A 23,973-nucleotide genomic window follows, 5' to 3' on the forward strand; every position below is an offset into this window, starting at 1 on the left:
TATTTGACAGTGTCTAAAACTTGCCAAGTCATGGATCTTCGAGGTGAGATCCGTTTGAAATTAATGGGAAGGAGAAGTAGTGCAGAACGGAAAAGGGGAGCATAAAAATAAATAGAGTAAAACATCTCAGATGGTTTCTTTCTGTTTTCATTTCATTTCTTAAAAGCTCTTTCAGTTTTCCCATTATCTTCTCCTCAGTCCTCTTTGCTCTTTCCAAGAATCTTTCCTGGAGAATGAGGTGCAGCTTCTGTCACAAGATGTGCCACCAACTGCAGCTCCTCTTGGCTTTCCACACCATGCCAGCAGCACAACTCTTGCAGCAAAGCAGGACAAATATTTGAAGAACTTGACAGCTTCTTCTTTCTTCTCCTTGTGGGCTGGGCAGTTGTGCCACTGGTAAGGTTTTCATTGTTACTGTTCTACCCTAAGAAAACATGATGGGCTACCAAGAATTGTTAGGGAATGCAAGCCTGACTGAATGCAGAGAAAGAATCTCCAGAGCCTGCAGCCAGAAATGGAGAGCTGTGGGATAATCATTCCAACATGGCTGTGGACATACTGAAAGTGATCTAGAAGATGAAAATGGGCTGACAGAGGGAGTTTGTTTCAGTGTTCAGTTCAGATGCTTCTACATCTCAAGCATTGATATAAATCAAGAGTACAGTCAGTTCATGAAAGGCAGCAGAACAAGCTGGACCTCTCAGGAGGTGACTGAAAGAATCTGAAAAGGAGAAATGCAGGGAATGACTTGACGAACTTTGTCTCTAAGAAGGGTATTTTTTCCTAATAATTTCTGATCGATTCCCTGTCGTGGTTTGAAAGGAAGTGGTTTTTTTTTTGGAGACAGTGGTTAGCCCAGTGGGGGCTCAGGTGTGAATATTGGCACCTGTTTGGACCAATGAGGAGATGGTTCCGCCTCTGAGAACACAGGGTATAAAGGTATAACTCCAGGAAGTGACGCTCTCTTGCTTGTCGGTCAGCAAAGGGATCAGGTCAGTTCTCTCTCCCCCTCCGGCTGTAGGCCGGGTGGGGGAGGGGAAAAGGCCACGAGGCGGCGTGAGCTAGGCCGCAGGCCTTGGATCTTGGAAGAGAGAGAGAGAGAGAGACCGGGGGGAGGAAGTGAAAGGATGGAGGGGTGGAAGTAGTGAAAGCACCGAGCAAATCCCCCCCCCCCCCCCCTCACCCCGCTTCCTAGAGAGAGAAGAGAGAAAGAGAAAGATAAGACCCGCCGGGCAGCTCCTGGAAGTCGGCCAAGAGTGTGAAGAGAGTCCGGCACCTAGAGATGATTTTAACTTTTTTCCTTCACGATGGAAACCTTCCAGACGTTGATCCTCCCGGAGGACAGAGATAAGAACAAGAAGAAATGGACAAGTGAAATGAGAGGTTTGTGTGAGTAGGGAGTAGTGGAGTTAATGAGAAGAATTTACTTGGGAAGAGATAAACGGAGGAGCAGTTTTTTTTCGGCTGTGGACGGACTAACTTTCTATTGTAACACAGAGACTGCGGTTTTGGGGGGAAAGCAATGGCTCAGACCCAAGAAAGGCAGTGAAGAGTAGTGGTAGGCAGAATCAGAAATGAGAAGATTTCTGTCGTGAAGCCCTTGCCCCGGGGAAATGGGGGGGGTTTGTTATCCCAAAAATGGAGAGACTGTCGTTTTGTGGAACTGACCAAGTATCCTTAAAAGAGAAACCCCAAAGCAATCTTCTGGTCCATTTCCATGGTGAGAGCATGGATATGGAAAGGGGTTAGTCAAGAAATGGCACAAGGAGAAGACTCCTTCCTCTTTAATAGAATGTATTGATTGTTAGAAGAAGGATAATGGACTGAGAATTAACACCTGAGAGATGGGGACTGAAGGAAGATTGGAGTTTGTATTGTATGTTGTAATGTGGGTTGAGAGGAGGAGGAGAAATGTGTTTGAAAGATTTCCATTCTGTTCTTTGTGTGTGTGGGTGTGTGTGTGTGTGTGTGTGTGTGTGTGTTAATAAAGTTTTTTTCCTTTTATTCCTAAATTGGTGTTTGCTTGCTCTGTTTCTGGTCACATCTCACAGTAGGCACTACGTGGATGTGTTTTCATGGAGGCACTGGCAATGTGCCCAGTCCAAAACCAAGACATTCCCTCTGCTTTTGTGCTTCCTAACAAGTCCATTTTCATCCCAGATTGCCCATGAAATGGGAACCCTGAGCTTGTGGAAGTGCCTGAAAGATGCCCTGTTCCTCTGCAGGGACCCTGAGGCTGAAGCAGGAGCCTGAGCCCTCTCTGGGGAAGCCTCCTCCGAGCTGGAATTTGTGCTGTGCTGGGAGAGGAGGAGGAGGGGGAGAGCGCTGGCGCTGTGTGGCAGGAGCAGGAGGTTTGGGCCGCAGGACATTCCGTCTGCGCCGCTGCCCCGCAATGGGCGGCCGTGCCCGGGGCTCTGGGCCTGGCCCTGCGTGCGCTGAGCTCCCGACACTGCAGGAGCTCCCCGGGCTGGGCTCAGCTTCCCGCTGGGACTGGGCAGCAGGCTGGGCTCCAGCTGGGATCAGCAGCAGCTGGAAATACCTCTGCGCATCTCCACTTGCTGCTGCTGCTGCTCAGAAGAAAAAATGAAGCGAGTCAAGAAGTTCTGGTTTCTCTTTCTCCTGGTGGATTTTTTCATTTGATTTGACACTTGAGAGGCAACTTCTGTGATTTTATTTTGGCAGCAGCAGCAACAGGGCTGTGTTTGAGCACTGTGAATGTGGCCTGTGTGGCTTTAATTCTCCTTGAATTAGTGCTCAGGGACGTTAGGGGATTTCAAGATCTGCTAATCATGATGCCTGTGACCAAAAGCCTGAGTTCACCTATTGCTGGCCGGGGGTCTATGTACAAGATCACAAGCAGGACGGGACTGCTGAGGAACGTGTCTTGAGGTGTTTATTTTCCAGCATCAGTCTCATTACATTGTTATGACAATGGGAAGATGCCAGCAGTTTGCGTCCTCGGCAGCAGACAAAGAACTCACTTACTTTAAAAGTTTTGTGACCAATCACACAAAGCAAAAGCATATTGACAGTAGTTCTATCCTACCATTATAAGCACACATACCTTCGGTCAAAAAAATGCCTAAGTATTTTTATTACAATACCTGCTTGTAATGCTCAGAGCTCATTTATTAAGCTCAGTACTTCCTAATAATCTCACTAGATATATTTTTTCTGCAGCTTAGGGAGTTTTTCTAGCCAAGTGTTAATACACGAACCATAGTTCTGTTTGTCCCTACTTCTTATTTAACTTTTCTGCTGACCTATCTCATGGTTACCGCTTAGCTCTAATCACAGTTCTGCTGTTACTGAGGCCTGCCTTTTGCAGCTTTCCCAAACCCCTCTGATTTTAGGATTCCCACATTCATCATCATGAAAGCACTCTGGGTAACACTGATCGAAAAGGCAATTGCAGTTTTACAGATAATTTCAAGTGGAAAGCAGAAGAGGGTAAGAGGAGCCATGATCTCCAATTGCCAAGGCAAAGGCATTGCCTGATCAGATCTTGGCCCTCTGGGCAGAGAAACCACAAACCGCCGGTCAGTTGGAGAAGGCTCCTGTTGGCTTTGCCCCACTATTCCCGTGCCCAGGCCATGCTGGATGTGCTCAGAGCTGGGCCTAAGCTTTCCCATCCATTCCCTGTTTTAGAGGAGAGCAGGACAGCAGGACATGTGCCCCCTCCTCAGCAGCTGCCAGAGCGGGATGCTCACGAGCCCGCTGCTGTCTCCCAGCACTGGGATTCCCCCCGTGCCCAGAGATGAAGAGCCACCTTGAGAGAGCCCTTGTGGAAGCGAGAGCTGATGGTCCCAGCTAAAGCTCTGGCCCCTCCTGAAAGGGTGCTTCCCACAGACCATCTGGTGCAGCAGGACACCCAGGGACCAGATGGTAGCTGGCCTGCCATAGTACCAGCCAAAGTGGGTCCATTCCGGGGGGCTTTATGACCGTGTTCCTATGGAATACAGATGGAGTTCATCAGGGGGATGCTGCTGCTCCCAGAGCCTGGCCCCAGCATCCCTGGGTGTGCAGGGCCTGCTCCAGTGGCACACAGGGTATGACCCACTGCCCTCTCACCAGCACCTGGGACTTGTGTATAGACTTGGGGTTGGAAAAGAAGCCACTGGGGTTTGAAGAGGGCACTGGAAGCCCTGGCAAGGCCCAACCATGAAAACGAAAATACCACTAAGTGCTGGGAAAAAAACATGCCTTCATCCTGCCTGCCTGCATTGCTCCAAAAAACATTATGAACCCAAGACAAACCAGGGGAGTGGAGCAGTCCAAGCCCTTTCTCACCTGCGCACCAAACTGTCTGGGGCACAGGTTTTGGCCCCCCCTCTCTGTTACTGCCACCCACCCACGGGTGTTTTTGTCAGGCTGGCTGCCCCAGCCCCAGCCTCAGTCATGGGCAGAGTGGCTGGCAAAGGCTGCCAGCAGGGCTGGAAGCTGGCTCCCCACCCAGCCCTGAGCAAAAGCAAATCGGCTGAAATCTCAGTGCCATGAAGGGCAGCAAAAGGGAGAATCCCCGCTGCCACACCCAGCTTGGGCTGAGCGATGAGATGCTGGGACCAGGAGCACACCCTGTGTGGGCTCACCTGCAAAGTGAGTGTAGGCTGTGTCCTGCAGGTAGGTGCCACAGCCAAAGTCAATCAATTTGGCCTGCCCGGTGACCAGGTTAACCAGGATGTTCTCTGGTTTGATGTCCCTGTGCAGGACCCCACAGCTGGTGCAGTGCCGCAAAGCCTCCAGCACCTGGCAGAACAGCTCCTGCGCCACCTCCTCGGGCAGGAACCGCCGTGCCCGAATGAAATGCTGCAGGTCCTGACACTGCTCCGGGCGCTCCAGCACCATCAAAACGTCGTTGAGGAGCTCAAGCCACTCCAGCAGCTGGACCACACCAGGGAAGCCAGTGGACACCTTGGCCAGCAGCACGATCTCCAGGGGTGCGCTGGTGCTGTCGGGCTGCGGGAGGAGCACGATGCCGTCAGTGGGGCTGATGCCGTGCCGGGGCTCGGGAAGCCCTCAGGCAGCCCGGGATGCTCTGTGCCCTGCGCTGGCCCCACGCCCGCTCTTGCTCGACGTGTCCTGGCCGCTTCCAGCCTGCCGGGCCTCGGCTCATCCCTGCCCAGCACGGCCCGGCTGCTCCCGCTGGCCCTGCTCACTCACCAGCTCGCCCCAGTGCCGGACGCGCTTCCGGGGCACCCTTTTGATGGCCACCTGCAAGCCAAAGTCAGCAGCGGTCTCAGCTCGCCGCCCGCCTTGCCCAGCCCCATCCTCCGCCTTCCTCCCTCCTCCTCCTCCCCCTCTTCCTCCTGCGCCTGTCGCCGGCCCCGCCGCTCACCGGGGCTCCGTCCGAGAGCCGCGTGGCCGCGAAGACGCTGCCGAAGCCGCCGCGCCCCAGCAGCGAGCCAAGCCGGTACTGCTCCTTCAGGCCCTGCTGCGCCTTCCCTGCCGGCGGGACGCGGCTGTCAGCGCTCGCCCCGGGGCCGGCAACAGCCCCCGAGCGCCCCTCAAGCGCCCCGGGCCGGCCATCCCCTGGCGTTCGCTCCCTGCAACGGGACAGCGGCGGCTCGGGGCCGGCGGCCGCGCTGCCGAGCGGCGGAGCTCGGGCCGGGCAAGCGGCAGCGGAGGCAGCGGGAGCGGCCGCGCCACCTGTGTCCTCCGCGGGCCCCGGTAGGAACCGGGGTCGGGGCCGGGGCCGGGGCCGGTGTCGGATCCGGTGTCTGGGCCGGAGCCGGGCTCGGGCCAGGCGGAGCTAAAGGGAGGCGATGCCGCCCCAGCCCCAGGCACTGATGCCCGCCCAGCAGCGCCACCGCCAGTACGACCAGAGCCGGCCGGAGGCGAGACCGCGGCGGGACGCCCGGGGCCGGGGACGGGGCAGCCCCGCCCGGGGCCGGGCCGGGGGCAGGGCCCGACCGGGCATGGGGAGAGAGAGCCTGGGAGAGGAGGGGACCCCGGGGAAGGGAGACCGGGAGAGGGTGCGGGACTGTGGGAGAGGGAGAGGACGAGCGAGAGGGACTTGTCAAAGTCGCTGCTTTCACTGCTGCTTTTGCTGCTGCTGCCGCTGCAACTGAAGCGCCGGGGACATTTGTCTCTGTGTCCGTTTGTCCGTTGCCCACTCTCCCGCGTGCCGAGCTCCGCACTCCCCGGGGGCAGCCCCTGAGCCTGTCCAAACATGGGAACTTTGCTGTGTTCAGCCAAGACCCAGAGTCTGGACTCCTGCACAGTGGCACAGGAATCCCCTCGGTCCCTGCTGTGCATTGTCCCTGCTGAGGGTCAAACACTATCGGAGCGCATTCCCTGAATGCTGAATTTGTACCTGACCCAGGCACTGCACTTACCTCTCCAGCATTGCTTTCCAAAGAAAACCAGGTGAAGGAAAACTGTATGTAGCTCATGGTATTTGACAGTGTCTAAAACTTGCCAAGTCATGGATCTTCGAGGTGAGATCCATTTGGAATTAATGGGATGGAGAAGTACTGCAAGATGGAAAAGGGGAGCATAAAAATAAATACAGTAAAACATCTCAGATAGTTTCTTTCTGTTTTCATTTCATTTCATTTCTTAAAAGCTCTTTCAGTTTTCCCATCTTCTTCTCCTCAGTCCTCTTTGCTCTTTCCAAGAATCCTTCCTGGAGAATGAGGTACTGCTTCTGTCACAAGATGTGCCACCAACTGCAGCTCCTCTTGGCTTTCCACACCATGCCAGCAGCACAACTCTTGCAGCAAAGATTTTAAGAACTTGACAGCTTGTTCTTTCTTCTCCTTGTGGGCTGGGCAGTTGTGCCACTGGTAAGGTTTTCATTGTTACTGTTCTACCCTAAGAAAACATGATGGGCTACCAGGAATTGTTAGGGAATGCAAGCCTGACTGAATGCAGAGAAAGAATCTCCAGAGCCTGCAGCCAGAAATGGAGAGCTGTGGGATAATCATTCCAACATGCCCATGGACATACTGAAAGTGATCTAGAAGATGAAAATGGGCTGACAGAGGGAGTTTGTTTCAGTGTTCAGTTCAGATGCTTCTACATCTCAAGCATTGATATAAATCAAGAGTACAGTCAGTTCATGAAAGGCAGCAGAACAAGCTGGACCTCTCAGGGGATGACTGAAAGAATCTGAAAAGGAGAAATGGAGGGAATGACTTGGCGAACTTTGTCTCTAAGAAGGGTATTTTTTCCTAATAATTTCTGATCGATTCCCTGTCGTGGTTTGAAAGGAAGTGGTTTTTTTTTGGAGACAGTGGTTAGCCCAGTGGGGGCTCAGGTGTGAATATTGGCACCTGTTTGGACCAATGAGGAGATGGTTCCGCCTCTGAGAACACAGGGTATAAAGGTATAACTCCCAGGAAGTGACGCTCTCTTGCTTGTCGGTCAGCAAAGGGATCAGGTCAGTTCTCTCTCCCCCTCCGGCTGTAGGCCGGGTGGGGGAGGGGAAAAGGCCACGAGGCGGCGTGAGCTAGGCCGCAGGCCTTGGATCTTGGAAAGAGAGAGAGAGAGAGAGACCGGGGGGAGGAAGTGAAAGGATGGAGGGGTGGAAGTAGTGAAAGCACCGAGCAAATCCCCCCCCCCCCCCCTCACCCCGCTTCCTAGAGAGAGAAGAGAGAAAAGAGATAAGACCCGCCGGGCAGCTCCTGGAAGTCGGCCAAGAGTGTGAAGAGAGTCCGGCACCTAGAGATGATTTTAACTTTTTTCCTTCACGATGGAAACCTTCCAGACGTTGATCCTCCCGGAGGACAGAGATAAGAACAAGAAGAAATGGACAAGTGAAATGAGAGGTTTGTGTGAGTAGGGAGTAGTGGAGTTAATGAGAAGAATTTACTTGGGAAGAGATAAACGGAGGAGCAGTTTTTTTTCGGCTGTGGACGGACTAACTTTCTATTGTAACACAGAGACTGCGGTTTTGGGGGGAAGCAATGGCTCAGACCCAAGAAAGGCAGTGAAGAGTAGTGGTAGGCAGAAATCAGAAATGAGAAGATTTCTGTCGTGAAGCCCTTGCCCCGGGGGAAATGGGGGGGGTTTTGTTATCCCAAAAAATGGAGAGACTGTCGTTTTGTGGAACTGACCAAAGTATCCTTAAAAAGAGAAACCCCAAAAGCAATCTTCTGGTCCATTTCCATGGTGAGAGCATGGAATATGGAAAGGGGTTAGTCAAGAAATGGCACAAGGAGAAGACTCCTTCCTCTTTAATAGAATGTATTGATTGTTAGAAGAAGGATAATGGACTGAGAATTAACACCTGAGAGATGGGGACTGAAGGAAGATTGGAGTTTGTATTGTATGTTGTAATGTGGGTTGAGAGGAGGAGGAGAAATGTGTTTGAAAGATTTCCATTCTGTTCTTTGTGTGTGTGTGTGTGTGTGTGTGTGTGTGTGTGTGTTAATAAAGTTTTTTTCCTTTTATTCCTAAATTGGTGTTTGCTTGCTCTGTTTCTGGTCACATCTCACAGTAGGCACTACGTGGATGTGTTTTCATGGAGGCACTGGCAATGTGCCCAGTCCAAAACCAAGACATTCCCTCTGCTTTTGTGCTTCCTAACAAGTCCATTTTCATCCCAGATTGCCCATGAAATGGGAACCCTGAGCTTGTGGAAGTGCCTGAAAGATGCCCTGTTCCTCTGCAGGGACCCTGAGCCCTCTCTGGGGAAGCCTCCTCCGAGCTGGAATTTGTGCTGTGCTGGGAGAAGAGGAGGAGGAGGGGGAGAGCGCTGGCGCTGTGTGGCAGGAGCAGGAGGTTTGGGCCGCAGGACATTCCGTCTGCGCCGCTGCCCCGCAATGGGCGGCTGTGCCCGGGGCTCTGGGCCTGGCCCCGCGTGCGCTGAGCTCCCGACACTGCGGGAGCTCCCCGGGCTGGGCTCAGCTTCCCGCTGTGACTGGGCAGCAGGCTGGGCTCCAGCTGGGATCAGCAGCAGCTGGAAATACCTCTGCGCATCTCCACTTGCTGCTGCTGCTGCTCAGAAGAAAAAAATGAAGCAAGTCAAGAAGTTCTGGTTTCTCTTTCTCCTGGTGTATTTTTTCATTTGATTTGACACTTGAGAGGCAATTTCTGTGATTTTATTTTGGCAGCAGCAGCAACAGGGCTGCGTTTGAGCACTGTGAATGTGGCCTGTGTGGCTTTAATTCTCCTTGACTTAGTGCTCAGGGACTTTAGGGGATTTCAGGATCTGCTAATCATGATGCCTGTGACCAAAAGCCTGAGTTCACCTATTGCTGGCTGGGGGTCTATGTACAAGATCACAAACAGGATGGGACTGCTGAGGAACGTGTCTTGAGGTGTTTATTTTCCAGCATCAGTCTCATTACATGGTTATGACAATGGGAAGATGCCAGCAGTTTGTCTTCTCGGCAGCAGACAAAGAACTCAATGTTCCAACTTACTTTAAAAGTTTTGTGACCAATCACACAAAGCAAAAGCATATTGACAGTAGTTCTATCCTACCATTATAAGCACACATACTTTCGGTCAAAAAAAAGCCTAATTCTTTTTATTACAATACCTGCTTGTAATGCTCAGAGCTCATTTATTAAGCTCAGTACTTCCTAATAATCTCACTAGATATATTTTTTCTGCGGCTTAGGGAGTTTTTCTAGCCAAGTGTTAATACACTTGGAACCATAGTTCTATTTGTCCCTACTTCTTATTTAACTTTTCTGCTGCCCTATCTCATGGTTACCACTTAGCTCTAATCACAGTTCGGCTGTTACTGAGGCCTGCCTTTTGCAGCTTTCCCAAACCCCTCTGATTTTAAGGATTCCCACATTCATCATCATGAAAGCACTCTGGGTAGCAGTGATCGAAAAAGGCAATTGCAGTTTTACAGATAAGTTTCAAGTGGAAAGCAGAAGAGGGGTAAGAGCAGCCATGATCTCCAATTCCCAAGGCAAAGGCAGCAGCAGCCTCCTGCTGTCACCTCAGGGTGAGTAAAGCAGTGCTGAAAACAGCGCTGGACCCGATCCTTTCTTTCTCTGCAGGCTGGGTCAGGGCAGCACAGGCGGGCCCTGCACAGTCAGGGCTGTGTGTGGGTGATTGCTGCTCTACTCCAGAACTGAGCTGGAAAAAGCCCTTGGGAGCCGAGGCAGGAGCAGGCGGGAAGGGGCTGGCGCTGCTGCTGCTCCTGGCCGGGAGCCCCGGCTGGGCCGGGCCGGCGCCCCCTGCGCTGCGGCTGCTGCTGCTGCCAGAGCCGGGCGGGACTCGGGGACAGGGAACGGACACGGGGGGACAGCAAAGGCCTGGCGGCTGCAGGGATGGTGGCGCTCGGGCCAGCGCCAGCACAGAGCTTCAGCCCGCAATTAACACTGAGGGAAACGCTGGGGAAAGGCTCCATTTCAGCCTTTCTGCACTCGTGGCTGTGAAAGGACCAAAATAAAAGGAGAACAAGCAGGACCTGACCCCTTCTCCTTTGGGAGGAGCCCCAGGCCTGGGGCTGTGGGAGGCCATGAGGGGCTCTGAGGGGCACTGAGGAGCTGTGAGGGGCCATGAGGGGGAGAAGGGTCTCTGAGAGGCTGTGGGAGGCCAAGCACCTCGTGGAATAAAGGATTCATTATGACACTTTGGAACCAAGGAGTCTGTTGTTTGCAGTACAGAACCTTGTGGGGCCTCATGGAACCATGGAGACCAATATGACACTTCAGGACCCAGTGGAACCAAGGGGCCATTGTGACACTGCAGGGCCTTGTTTAACCAAGGGGTCATTGAAGCACAGCAGGGCCTCATGGAATCAAAGGGATTGTGGTGGGGCTCCATGAGACCAAGGGGACATTCTGACTCTGTGGAACCAAGGAGACCATTGTGACTCTACAGGGCTCAGTAGAGCTAAGACCTGATGTGACAGTGAGGAACCCAATGGAATCAGGGGGCCATTCTGTACTTCAGGGCCTCATGGAACCAGAGTGCCCTTGTGACACTGTGGGGCATCATGGAATCCTGGAGACCATTCTGGCACTCTGAGGCCTCCTTGAATCAAGGGGCTCTGCAGGGCCTTGTGGAACCAAGGAGCTCTTTGTGACACTGCAGGGCCTCATGGCAGCAATGCGACCATTCTGGCACTCTGAGTCCCCATGGAAGCAAGGGGCCAGTGTGCCACAGCCAGGCCATGTAGAACCAAGGGTCCATTGTGGTCCTGGGGAGCCCAATAGAACCAAGAGATCATTGTGAGACACAGCAAGGCCTCATGGAAGCAAGGGGCCATTGTGCCACTGCAGAGCCAAGGAGAACATTGTGATATCACTGGGCCTCATGGAAACAAAGATCTTTTGTGATACTGTGAGGCTTCATGGAAACAAGGGGCAATTTTAATGCTGCAGGGCCCCAAGGATCCAAGAACATGGAAAAGGTCTGGCTGGCTTGGCCTCCTGGGAGCTGCCTGACTGGTCCAGCTGACCTTGCCATGTTGAGGGTTGCTTCTTATCTGTCTCTAAAAGCCTGGAGTTCCATGTGTTCCATGTGTTTCCTCTGGGAAACAACTGTCCTTCTCCTCCAGGCATCCATGGCCAAAATTGGGAATCTGCCTCGAAAATTTTTTATACCCAAGGATTCCTCCCAGACAAAAGCTGCCAGGATTATCTAGGTTCCCTTGCCTTCTTGAGGGCCAGCTCTCATCTGCCTTTTAAGCACTGGGGCTCTGCCCTTTCCTTCCTGTGGAGAAGAACTGTCATTCTGGTCCAGGCACCCTTGGCTGAAATGGAATTCCACCTCCAAAACTCCCCAAATATCCAAGGGTTGCTTTCAGACAAAAGCTGCAAGGACAGACAGGTCTGGCTTGTCTTGGCCTCCTGTGACTGCCTCTGATCTGCCTTCAAAACCCTGGGGCTCTGTCGTTTCTGTTCTGTAGAAAAGAACCCAACCGTCCTTCTTGTCCAGGCGCCCATGGCCTCAAGCACATGAGCACTGTATAGGGACAGAGGAGCTCTGTGCTCAGTGGGGTGGAGACTGAGGACAGCAGAGCAGAGCCCTGGGAGGGATTGAAGGGTGGTGTCAGAGATGGTGGATCCTTTTGACATAGTAGAGAACAGCTGGGAAAACAGAAAAAATTAATACCAAGGGCAGCTCAGGAGGCCTAGACTGGGAAAAAAGAGAAAGGAATTTCCCACCCACAGCAGGGCTGTGGTGCAATACATTTCCCAGAAGGAGTCTGGGTCAGCCCAAGGCTTTGTGTGGGCAGGCAGAGGCAGGCAGGAGGCAGAGCTGTCAGCAAATGAAGGGGCCAGCCAGCTGGGGCAGCCGGGGGATGAGCACAGCCTGCAGGGACAGAGGCGCAGGGCAGGGACACTGTAGCACAGCCTGGGCTGCACAGGGCACAGCCATGGGCAGCAGCTGCCAGGCCCTGACAGAGCCAACTTGGGCAGCACTTGGGCCATGGCTGCTGGGGCTGGGCCTGAGCCAGGAGCAGGAGACAAGTGACCCTTGCAGGCCTGGGGCCTCATGGCCTCCTTGTCCCTGCTCAGCAGCCTGGCAGGGGCCGCCCCATGCTCCTGCCCTTGGCATTGCCCATCCCCACATGCCAGTGCCCATCCCGGGAAGAGCCCTGAGCAAGGAGGGAGGGACAGGATCTGCCTGGCCAGGGGCTGGGGCTCAGGCCTTGGCCCTTTGCATTCCTGAAACACATCCAGCTTTGCTCAGCACCAGAGACACCTTGGCCTTGTTTGTGCCCAGCTGTCATCACTGCCTCCAGTGTTCTGCTCTACCTGGAACCTGGGGACACTTTCTCAGTCGTGTCCCTCAGTGGGACCCATTAAAACTTGAAGAAACATTGGAATTTAAATTTCACTTTGACTTGTTGAGAAGTTTTTTGAAGACACTCTCAGGGACTGAGTCTGTTGTAAACAACACCAAATCCCTGAGAGGGTCATTAAAGTCCTTGTGCTGTGTCTGTGCTGCTGAGCTTCTGACACAGAGGCAGCTCCTGGCAAACCAAGAAGAGCTTCAAAAAGACATTTCTCCTGAGGAGCAGCTCCTCTCCCAGCCCAGCAGGGCTGAGGGCACTGCCTGCAGCTACTGGGGACAGTGAAGCAGGCAGAGGCTCAAAGAAGCTGGAAGGACAATTCTGAGCTCATTCATGGAGAAATCTTCACCACTTCTGACACAGTCAGTCTCTGGCTGCAGGGATCTCCTGAAGCTGACCCAGGACAGGACTGATGTGACTGTAAGGATGGCTCTGCTGCCCTTTCTGCTTTGGGGGAGGATGTGCTGCAGAGCAGGGCTGCCCTGGGCACCCTCAGAGGGACAGGGCAGGATGGCTCCTGCTGCCAGGGACGGCTGCAGGGGGTGAAGCTGGGGCTGCAGCCAGGGCTGCCCAGGGCTGTCCTGCAGAGCAGGTCCTGCAGCCCTCAGGGCTCTTGGCCAGCCCAGGGCATGTGCCACCTGCCAGGGGCAGCTCTCAGCCTGCCTGGCACCTCCCCATGGATGGTGCAGGGGAGAAGTTGGAGGTGGAAGGAGCGACCTCCATCAGGGCAGATTCCTCCTGCTGTGGAGATGGTGCTGCATGGCCAGGGCTGCTCTCAGCTTTCTCCTAAAGGGAAGGGAAAGGGGCTGTCAGCTTTGTCTGTGTCACTGAGACTCCTGCACTGTCACCCTGGGCATCAGCAGATGTGCCTCAGATCTCCCTCAGAAAGTGCCTCCTCAGCCTCCTCTCCCTACAGACAGCAGCAGCAGCACCTTGGCTTGCAGCATCTCTGTTTGTCTGCCTGCCCTTAAGGCCCCACTGCCAGGGAGATGCCCCTGGGCAGTGCCCTGTGCTGGGAGGGGTCTGCAGGGCAGAGCTGATCCCGCAGGGCTGGGCTGGGCTCTGGCAGCACTGGAAGGGAGAAGGCTTGGGTAGAGAGATACAACTCCCAGTAGGCAGAACTCCAGGCAGCAGAGAGCCAGACCAATGCTTGGCATCCCTCCATGTCCAGGTGCACAGGGAAAGAGCGAAGAATATGGAGAGGTTGATTTTGAACCTGGAGTCTTCAAAAAGGCAACATGATTTTTATCAACAGTTTTGAAGTTCTCCATCCTGTACTATAGGGAGGTGAAATGAGCAAAGGGCACCTGTGTGGGACCAGCAGGTCTGACTGCTCTGGGGCACAGGGAGCCCTGTTTTCAAAAAAAAAAAAAAAAAAAAAAAACAAACAAACTCGAAAAAATTCAAAAAAAAAAGTAAACGAAATTTCCCCAGACAAAGATATAAAAGTTTGAGAGATTGTATAAGAAAATAGCATAGGATTGACTCAAAGTATTTTGTCCAAATTCAGTGTCTTCTTTGAAAAGCTCACAATTTCCAGAGTGAAGAAATGTCCAACAACAGCTCCATCAGCCACTTCCTCCTGCTGGCATTGGCAGACACGCGGCAGCTGCAGCTCCTGCACTTCTGCCTCTTGCTGGGCATCTCCCTGGCTGCCCTCCTGGGCAACGGCCTCATCATCAGCGCCGTAGCCTGCGGCCACCACCTGCACACGCCCATGTTCTTCTTCCTGCTCAACCTGGCCCTCAGTGACCTGGGCTCCATCTGCACCACTGTCCCCAAAGCCATGCACAATTCCCTCTGGGACACCAGGACCATCTCCTACTCAGGATGTGCTGCTCAGGTGTTTTTATTTCTCTTCTTTATGTCAGCAGAGTTTTCCCTCCTGACCATCATGTGCTACGACCGCTACGTGTCCATCTGCAAACCCCTGCACTACGGGACCCTCCTGGGCAGCAGAGCTTGTGCCCACATGGCAGCAGCTGCCTGGGCCAGTGCCTTTCTCAATGCTCTGCTGCACACAGCCAATACATTTTCCCTGCCCCTGTGCCATGGCAATGCCCTGGGCCAGTTCTTCTGTGAAATCCCACAGATCCTCAAGCTCTCCTGCTCACACTCCTACCTCAGGGAACTTGGGCTTCTTGCTGTTAGTGCCTGTTTAGCTTTTGGCTGTTTTGTGTTCATTGTTTTCTCCTATGTGCAGATCTTCAGGGCTGTGCTGAGGATCCCTTCTGAGCAGGGACGGCACAAAGCCTTTTCCACCTGCCTCCCTCACCTGGCCGTGGTCTCCCTGTTCCTCAGCACTGGGTTTTTTGCTTACCTGAAGTCCCCCTCTATCTCCTCCCCATCCCTGGATCTGGCTGTGTCAGTTCTGTACTCGGTGGTGCCTCCAGCCCTGAACCCCCTCATCTACAGCCTGAGGAACCAGGAGCTCCAAGCTGCAGTGTGGACACTGATGACTGGATGGTTTCAAAAGCATTAAACTGATTGCCAATTTCTGCAAATCACTTGTAACAAAAGTAATCTTTGGTACATCTATTGGTTTGGGTTTTTTTTTTCTCTTCCTTTTTTTTTTAAATATTCTTCATAAACCAAGACAATTGTTTGTGCCACGTCCAGCTTTGCTGTGACCTCAGACTGTGTCAATGAAGAGCTGTCCTCTCATTGGCTTTAAGTGGATCTCCCAGCAAAGTTTTCACCAGAGATTCCTGTTTTGTTGCCTTCTCTGGAGCTGCAGCAGCAATGTCTCTGTGCAGAGCTGGGGCAGATCAGTGCTGGCACAGCAGCTTTGCCCAGCAGCAGCAGCACTTGGTGTTGCCAGTGCTGCTCCCGTGGCCCTGCCCCGCTGCCCTGGTGGCCCTGGTGTTGCTGTAGGGCCTGAGTGCTCTCGGGGCCGGGCACAGCCCTGGGGGTGGCAGTGCCAGGGCTGCAGCAGGGACAGGCCATGGGCACTGCTGGGGCAGTGCTGATGCCTCAGGCCAGGCCCTGGGGGCTCCAGGCTCCTTGCCCAGGCTCTCTCAAGAACACACCCAGGCCAATGCTCAGCACAGAAAACCCCCGTGAGCAGCCCCAGGGTGGCCGTGGGATGGCTGGGGGCAAACAGCATGGCTGGGGCTCTGCAAGGGCCCTGGGGGAGATGGGAAGGAGCAGCAGAGCAGGGGCTGATCCATCCCCAGTGTACTGGACAGCCCAGGGCAGCGTCCCAGAGCGTCCTCATGGATCTGCCAACAACATCCCCCCTCTGCAGCCCTGGCCTCTCCCCCAGCTCACACAGGTGCCCCATCCTTGCAGGCACAGACACGGCAGCGCTGGCTCAGCAGCCCCTGTTTGCATTGCACAGAGCAGGTGGGAGCACCCCCATGCTGTTGGTGTGAAGACATGAACCTGAGGGAGCACAAATGCCATCAGCCCCTGGGGCCAGGAAGGGCTGGGGGGCACCAGGGAAACCACTCAGGATTGTTGTGGCCTCTGCAGTCAGCCAGAAAGTTTGTTCCCATGAGCTGGGAGTTTCCTGTCCCACTGCAGATGCTGTTGCTCAGAGCCAGGCCTGCCTGGCAGCCACCCCCAAACTGCCCCAGGCATTTCCTTGGCTTCACCTTTGCTTTCTTTCCTGGCATGACAAGTGCTGCAGGAATTGTCTGCAGGCTCCTGCAGGGCCTCCTGCTGCTCCCTTGCCAGAGGCACCACAGGCTAGGGGGGCACATCTGGGCTGCTGTGTCTGCCTCTGGGGCTCCCTGTTCTGGGCAGTGAGGAGGAGCTGCAGAGGCTCTGCAGGACTGACAGGATGGGCTCTGGGCCTGGGAGGAGAAGCTGAGGGACCTGGGCTGCTGGAGCTTCTGAAGAGGAGGCCCAGGGCTCATCGTGCAACTGTTCCAAGGGTGGTTTCAGAGAATCACAGAATCAGGAAGGTGGGAAAAGACCTTGGAGATCATCAAGTGCAACCTGTGCCCTGACACCGCCTTGTCTGCCTGAGCCTCCTCTTCTCCCGGATAAACAACCCCAGCTCCCTCAGCCGCTCCTCACAGGACTTGTGTTCCAGACCCCTCCCCAGCCTTGTTGCCCTTCTCTGGACATGCTCCCGCCCCTCCATGTCCTTCCTAAACTGGGGGCCCAGAACTGGACACAGCACTCGAGGTGTGGCCTCACCAGTGCTGAGCACAGGGGAAGAATCACTGCCCTGCTCCTGCTGGCCACACCATTCCTGATCCAGGCCAGGAGCCATTGGCCTTCTCTCCCATCTGGGCACACTGCTGGCTCATGTCCAGCCTGCTGTCCATCTTTCTTCCTGGCCACTGTCCAGCCACTCTGTTCCCAGCCTGTAGCAATGCAGGGGTTGTTGTGGCCAAAGTGCAGGACCCAGCCCTTGGTCTTGTTCAACCTCACCTTGTTGGATTTGTTCCCTGGATCCAGCCTGTCCAGGTCCCTCTGCAGAGCCCTCCTACCCTCCAGCAGATCCACACTCACACCCAGCTCGGTGTCATCTGCAGATTTGCTGATGCTGGACTCAGTCCCCTCATGCAGATGATCAATGCAGATATTGAAATCCACACTGGCTGGCTCTGATCCCTCGGCCATCCTGTGGGTGCCCTGTGATGGCACTCAGGGTGATCTGTTCCATAACCTTGCCGGGAACCCAGGCAGGGGTGACAGGCCAGGAGTTCCCCAGATCTTCTTTCCAGGTCTTCTTGGGGAAGGGTTCACATTGGCACCTCCAGTGCTCTGGGACCTCCCTGCTGAGCCAGGACTGATGGTAAATGATGGAGAGCAGCTTGGGCAGCTCATCCACCAGCTCCCTCATCCCCCTGGGATGGATCCCATCTGGTCCCAGAGACACCTGTGAGCATCTGCGTGGCTCAGCAGGTCCCCAGCTGCTTCCTCCTGGATTACAGGGAGGCTATTCTGCTCCCTGTGCCCATCTACAGCTCAGGAGAACACTTGCCATGAGGGCAACCTGTCCTAATGTTGAAAACTTGGGCAAAGAAGAGGTTAAGCAGATCAGCTTTTCCTTGTCTTACTCTATTCCCCACTGCCTCCAATAAAGAGTAGATGTTCTACTTATCCATCCTTTTGCTATTAGTTTTTTTTTTAAACCATTTTTTGTTATTTTTCACAGAAGTGTCCAGGTTAAGCTCTAATTGACTTTTCACCACTCTTCTTTCTGCATGACCTAAGAGCATCCTTAAACATTTCCTGAGATGCCTGATCTTCTGTCCAATGGTGATGCATCCTCTTTTTTCCCTCCGTTCCCACAAAGCTCCATGCCCAGCCAGGACAATCATTTTCCTAGCTGGCTCAACTTTAACGCAGTGGGACTGGCTGCTCCTTCCCTCTTAAGATTACTCTCTTGAGATGTGTCCATCCTTCCTGGACACCTTTGATTTTAAGGGCTGTTTCCCTTACCAAGTCAGTGCCTGATTCTGTACTCTCCAAATCTGCATCCTGAATAGGCCAAGGTCTGCCCTCCACAATTCCAGTGATGAAGTTTTGTTGATGCCCCTCCTTCTTTCACAGAATATTGGAAACTCCATTATTTCATGGTGACTGTGTCCCAGGCAGCCTCCAACCACCACATCTCCCACCAGCCTTTCTCTGTTTGTGAACAGCAGGAGACAGAGTTTTCCTTGGCAGTGGGAGTGTTAACAATAATTCAGCAAAACAATAAAACGCCATAATCCCAAAGTAGCATTGAGAACCAGCATTCTTTATTTGGCCAGATGCACAGGGGACAGCTCCTCCCACAGCCATGCATGCTGAGTACAGGAAAGTTTCTGTTTATATTCTGTATTTTGCACACATATTCATTGATTGTCCTGAACTAAACACACATATGATAATCATTTCCCCAAAATCATTAACATATTACCTCTCCCCTTTTGTATGCATTCTTCCATCCTGGGGGTCTCTTTGGTGGTCCCTGGTGCTCATGGACCCCAATGTTCCAATCAGCCTAGCTGAGCTTGCAGGACACTGAGGCTGGTGAATTTCAGTTGCCCTTCTCACACAATGGGCATTGTGTGGTTTCCATAGGCCAGTGGTTTTGGAGAATAAGCACTGACTTAGCTCATCTGGTGTAGACAATTTATCATTTGGTAACATCAGGTCACAGAGTAGGCTATGGCATCACAGAGTGGGTTATGTGAGGTCATAGAGCAACTAAGACATCATAGGCTATCTCTGTGACATCACAGAGAGGTCAGCCATCATAGAGCAGACTATGACATCACAGAGTTGGCTGTGACATCAGAGACCAGCTGTGTGACATTGGAGAATGGGCTGTGACATCACAGAGCAGTGCAAACATCACCGAGGGAGCACAGGGCTCGCTCCACCATGCCTGCAAGTGTGGCAGTGAGGGAGGATCTGTGACACCTCAATGTGAGAATCAGCAAGCTTCGTGTATTGATTAGAGCATCAGACATTTAAGCACAATGCATAATAAGCTCATGCACATTCTGTAAGCTAAGCAATCTATTGGTTATTCTTACTTCTTCATTCTTTACAACTTACATCTCCCTCTTCTCATGCTCTGCTCTCGGCTACAGCATCTTTGTTATCATAATACAGCTATACTCAAGGCCACAGCGTCTTCACAGGTGCGGGGCCTCACATTAGCTGGGTCTGGTACTTTTCCACTTCTCAGCTATCCAGAGCATGTCTGCGTGACCTTTGTCACTTAACCAGTCCCCAACATGCAAGGAGTGGCAGGCAGCAGCATGAGTTAAAGTGTGGCTATTGTGTGGCTAGCGTTGATTCTATCGTACTGAATAAGCAAAGTGTAGCATCTGCTCCTCATCCAGCACCCTTCCTCTTGGGGGTGGTGTCTCATACATTGTCCAGATGTCTAGGCTCTCAGGTCCACCTACATTTCTTTCTGGCTCCCAGGTCTGCCTAGCTATAACTCTTGCAGATTTTTAGGCTCTCAGGCTCTTGGTCCACCTGGCTCAGTTCCCAGGCTCCTAGTCTGCCTGGCTCCACCATCCTACTGCTCTTAGGCCTGCAGTGTTCTGCCCAACTCACCTCAGGATCACATCAGGGTCACCAAATGTTGCTGTTGAGGGTACAACTGATATCAAAGGCACCAAGCAGCTGCCCTTTATTGCTCTTCAGTACAACCTTTTATACCCTTCATCTTACATGCATTGCACCTGTGTGCCCTCTGTACCCTTTTGTGGTTGGTCAGTACACCTGGGCACTCCATGTCTCATTACCTTTAATACTGTTCACCTGTCCTGCACAGTTGTAGCCCCTTCTCCCAATTACCACAAACTGTGTGCCTACAGTCACTGGGTTGGTCACTCTGCCCCAGCCCCCCCTCACAGATTCCCCCCAGAAGTCCAAAGCTCTTCATGCCCAGCAGGGTCCCCTGTCCCTTGGTATCCCCCTGGTCCACCTGGAGCCACAGCCTCCCCCGAGGATGCTCCACAAATCAACCCCCAGAGCCTGACACAGGGACAAGGGGCTGGGCTGTGTGACCAGGACATCAAGGACGTGGATTATCCAGGTTTGGGGTCCCCAGGGCAGGAAAGATGTCTGGCAGCTGGAGCAGGGTCTGGGAAGGGCCTCCAAGGTGGAGCTGTGTGGGAAATGGATTTGTAGAGAGTTCTCAGGGCCTGACAAGGTCCACACAGTACACATCCATATGCAAATTTTGAGATAAGAAATGCTGGTTTAGAAATGCCATGGAATAGGACAGGTATTGTTGAGAGAGAAATGGAGCTAGAAAAAGGTTTCAGAGGATGACCTTGCAAATAAGACTAGATACTTTGGAGAGATAGAGCTATGAAAGATGCATTGCAGTGGGACCCATGAGGGGTAGTTTTATAAGATTGGCTTTAAGGCATCTACAGCATAGCCTGGCCAAAGCTGAGAGGCCAAGAAACCCTTATGATGTATTGTAATTAGGAAATAGCTGGCTTCTGATTGTGATGGCATGAATTATAACATCTGTATTGTCTCACACTTCTCATGAGACTGAAAATGGAATAAAAGTTTTTAAAATGCCTCTCAGCTGCTCCATCTCTGGGTCAGGAAAATGGTTATGTCCAACAGCACTGGAGCCCTTGGGCTGTGAGCAGAGGCTGAGGGAGCTGGGCTTGTCCAGCCTGGAGCAGGAAGGCTGAGGGGCTCCTCATCCCAGCCTGGCAGTGCCAGCGAGGAGGGGATGGAGAACACAGAGCCAGGCTCTTCACCAGGGGCCTGGTGGGAGACCAAACACAACTGGTTGAAGGGGAAAGAGGGGAGATCAGCCAGGACAGGAGGAGATGAAATGAGTCAGGCTGGTTTCAGCATTTCCTCAACACCAAAAGCAGCCTGAGCCCCTTCTCCATCCACCACTGTCAGCTTTGCAGATCAGGAATTGTTCAGGCTCTTTTATCCCCACTTCAGGATGAGCATCCTGATACAACAACTTAACTCTATTTATATCTATCACAGAATCATCTTTGTCAAAAACTGGTTTTGTACAAAATCCATTGTGGATGGTGGACATGTCAGATGCAGCTGGGATGTCTCACATTGCTGAGGGAAGAGTTTCAATGTTTCTTAATTTGAATCATGTTTACAATTTTTATGGTGGCCATGAAGAGAAACTTTCTGTGCCTCTGGGTCTCAGCAGTTCCTGACCCCCAAAGGACACAAACCTGATGAGTTCTGGTTCCCACTCCAGTGGTGGCACTTGCCCCTCCCTCCATCCCCAGAGCAGAGCTCCCTTGTCCCAGAAAGGCCCTGGCAATGCAGGGATGAAGGACACAGGACAGGCTCTGGGGATCAGGAACAGGGCATGGCCAGGGATTTGGGGTGGTTGTGAGCCCAGGGCAGGACCTGGCCCTTGGCCTTGGTGAACCTCATCCCATTGTCCTGGCCCATGGCTCCAGCCTGTCCAGATCCCTCTGCAGAGCTTCCTGCCCTCCAGCACAGCCACACTCCCACCCAGCCTGGGCTCACCTGGGAACTGACTGAGGGTGCCCTCGATGGCCTCATCCAGATCAGCAATAAAGAGATTTCACTGACCTGGCCCCAATCCTGAGCCCTGGGGACACCCCTGGATGTGACTCCATTCCTCAGCTGCTCTGAGTGCCAGGGGCTGGAGGACAGAAATGGTGGGGAAGGGTAAGGAAAAGTGTGATTGATTGTCAGCCATGAAGGGGCTTGATTTTCATACATGTTCAGAATGCATCAGGAGAGGCTGGGGATCAATATCAAGGGGGCCAAGAAGAGCAGCCCAGGGTCTGCAAGTTCTCTGTGTGGGAGCTGAGCCTGTGAGCCCTTGAGCCCTGCCAAGTGCTGGGGCTGCACCTCCAGCTCCAGACAAGATGGGACAGATGGGAGCAGAGACAAATCATTCCTGCTGCATTCTTTCTTGTGTTTGCTTATACAGGTGACCTGGATCCATATGTAGAGGATGTGTTTTGTGTCAGATAACACTGGTAGAGGGATAAGAATAATAATATTTAGCTGAAAATAATTTTTCATGCATAAAACACAATGAGAAAAAAAGACATATATGATCAGAAGAGCATCTGAGTTTTTCAGAAGATGAGAGACTCATTGATGTTCCAGTAGTCAAACCTGCTCTAATGCATTCCTCAGGGCTCCCTTGAGATAAGAGGTGACCACCAGAGGCCAAGGCCAGCCACAGCTCTCTCTCCTGGCAGCTTTTGTCTGGGAGAACCCTTGCATATAGAGAATTTTTCAGGGGGAGTATCAAATTTGGCTGTGGGCAAATGGAAAGAGGGATGGTTCTTTTTCCATAGGAAGGAAAGCACAGAGCCCCAGCTCTCCAGAGGCTGATGTGAGGCAGCTCTCAGCATTCTAAGTTCGTCTGGACCTGTCAGGTGGCCCCTGGGAGGCCAAACCAGCCAGACCTGTTCCATCTCCCCTTGGTTCCACCTGGCCCTGCAGTGTCACAATGTTCTCCTTGCTCCTGCAATGTCACAATGGCCCCGTGCTTCCAGGAGTGGCCCTTTGGTTCCATGGAGCCCCACAGTGTCACAAAGGTCTCCATGATTCCATTGGCCCTTGCAATTCCACAATGCTCTCCATGGATCCACGGTGCCCCCAGGATCACTATGGCCCTTTGGCTTCACGAGGCCCTGGAATGCAGCAATGGCCTCTTGGTTCCACAAAGCCCTGCTGCTCCACCCTGGCCCCTTGGGACCATGTGGCCCACAGTGATGTCCTGGGTGCCACAAGACCCCACAGTGTCACAATGATCCCTTGGATCCATGGTACACCACAGTGTCCCAATGCCCTCCATGGTTCCACAAGGCCCCACAGTGTCACCTTGGTCTCCACATCATGGAAGGAACGGAGCCCCAGTGTTTCAGGGGCTGATGAACTGTAGTCACCAGATGCCAAGGCCAGGCCTGTCTATCTGTCCAGGCAGGTTTTTCTGGGAGCAACCCTTGGATAATCAAAATTTTGAATGTGGAATCCCAATTCAGCCATTTTTTCCTGGAGGAGAAGGCCAGTTCTTTTCCATAGAAAGGAAAGCACGCAGCCCCTGTGTTTGGAAGGCAAGTGAGAGCTGGCCCTCAGGTGGCCAAGGCCAGCCAGACCTGTCAGTAATGGCAGCTTTTGTGTAGGAGCAATCATTGGATATAGGAGGTGGAATCCAAATTTCAGCTATGGGCACCTGGAGAAAAAGGATGGTTCCTTTGCACAGGAAGGAAAGAGCAGAGCCCCAGTGTTTCAGGGCAGGTGAGACCCAGCTCTCAGGAAGCCAATGTCAGACAGGCTTGTTGGTAATGGAAGCTTTTGTTTGGAAGCAATCCCTGGATATTGAGAATTTTGGTATGGAAATACCATTTTGGCCATGGATGCTTGAATGAGAAGGGCAGTTCTTTTCCATCTGAAGGAAAGCCCAGAGCCCCAGGGTTTAAGGGCTACATGAGAAGAGAACCCGACATGCCAAGGGCAGTTGGACCAGTCAGGCCAAGCCAACCTGTTCCCTGTTCTCTTGTTTCCATGGGGCCCTACAGTGTTACAGTGGTGGTGTCATATTGGATCCTTGGTTCCATGAGACCCAGATGTGTCACACTGGCCTCTCCATTTCCATGGGGCTCCAGAGTGTCACAATGGTCCATTGTTTTCATGAGGGCTTGCAGTGTCACAGGGTGTGGGAGCCCAGGAAATTCCTCTGGAGGGCTTGGGACCCTGCCCAGGGGGCTCAGAGACCTTGGCACAGAGCCCATGACCCCTGTGCCTTTGATTTAGCCCTTAGAAAAAACTATTACCAACCTTATATGAGGAAGCACAAGCCT

At 53.0% G+C, this 23,973-nt stretch overlaps 1 protein-coding gene and 1 pseudogene across 1 annotated transcript; one reads left to right on the plus strand and one right to left on the minus strand.

Annotated features, from left to right (window-relative positions):
- Positions 1-1,061: 1,061 nt before the first annotated feature.
- LOC127060582 (serine/threonine-protein kinase pim-1-like) lies at positions 1,062-5,917 on the minus strand (annotated as a pseudogene).
- Positions 5,918-14,258: 8,341 nt separating this feature from the next.
- On the plus strand, positions 14,259-15,194 carry LOC127060443 (olfactory receptor 14A16-like). The gene has a single exon (XM_050983699.1). The coding sequence runs from the start codon at positions 14,262-14,264 to the stop codon at positions 15,192-15,194; it is 933 nt and encodes a 310-aa protein (XP_050839656.1). The 5' UTR covers positions 14,259-14,261.
- Positions 15,195-23,973: the final 8,779 nt, after the last annotated feature.

The sequence above is a fragment of the Serinus canaria genome, chromosome 25 (genome assembly GCF_022539315.1).
Source record: "Serinus canaria isolate serCan28SL12 chromosome 25, serCan2020, whole genome shotgun sequence".
Lineage (NCBI taxonomy): Eukaryota > Metazoa > Chordata > Aves > Passeriformes > Fringillidae > Serinus > Serinus canaria.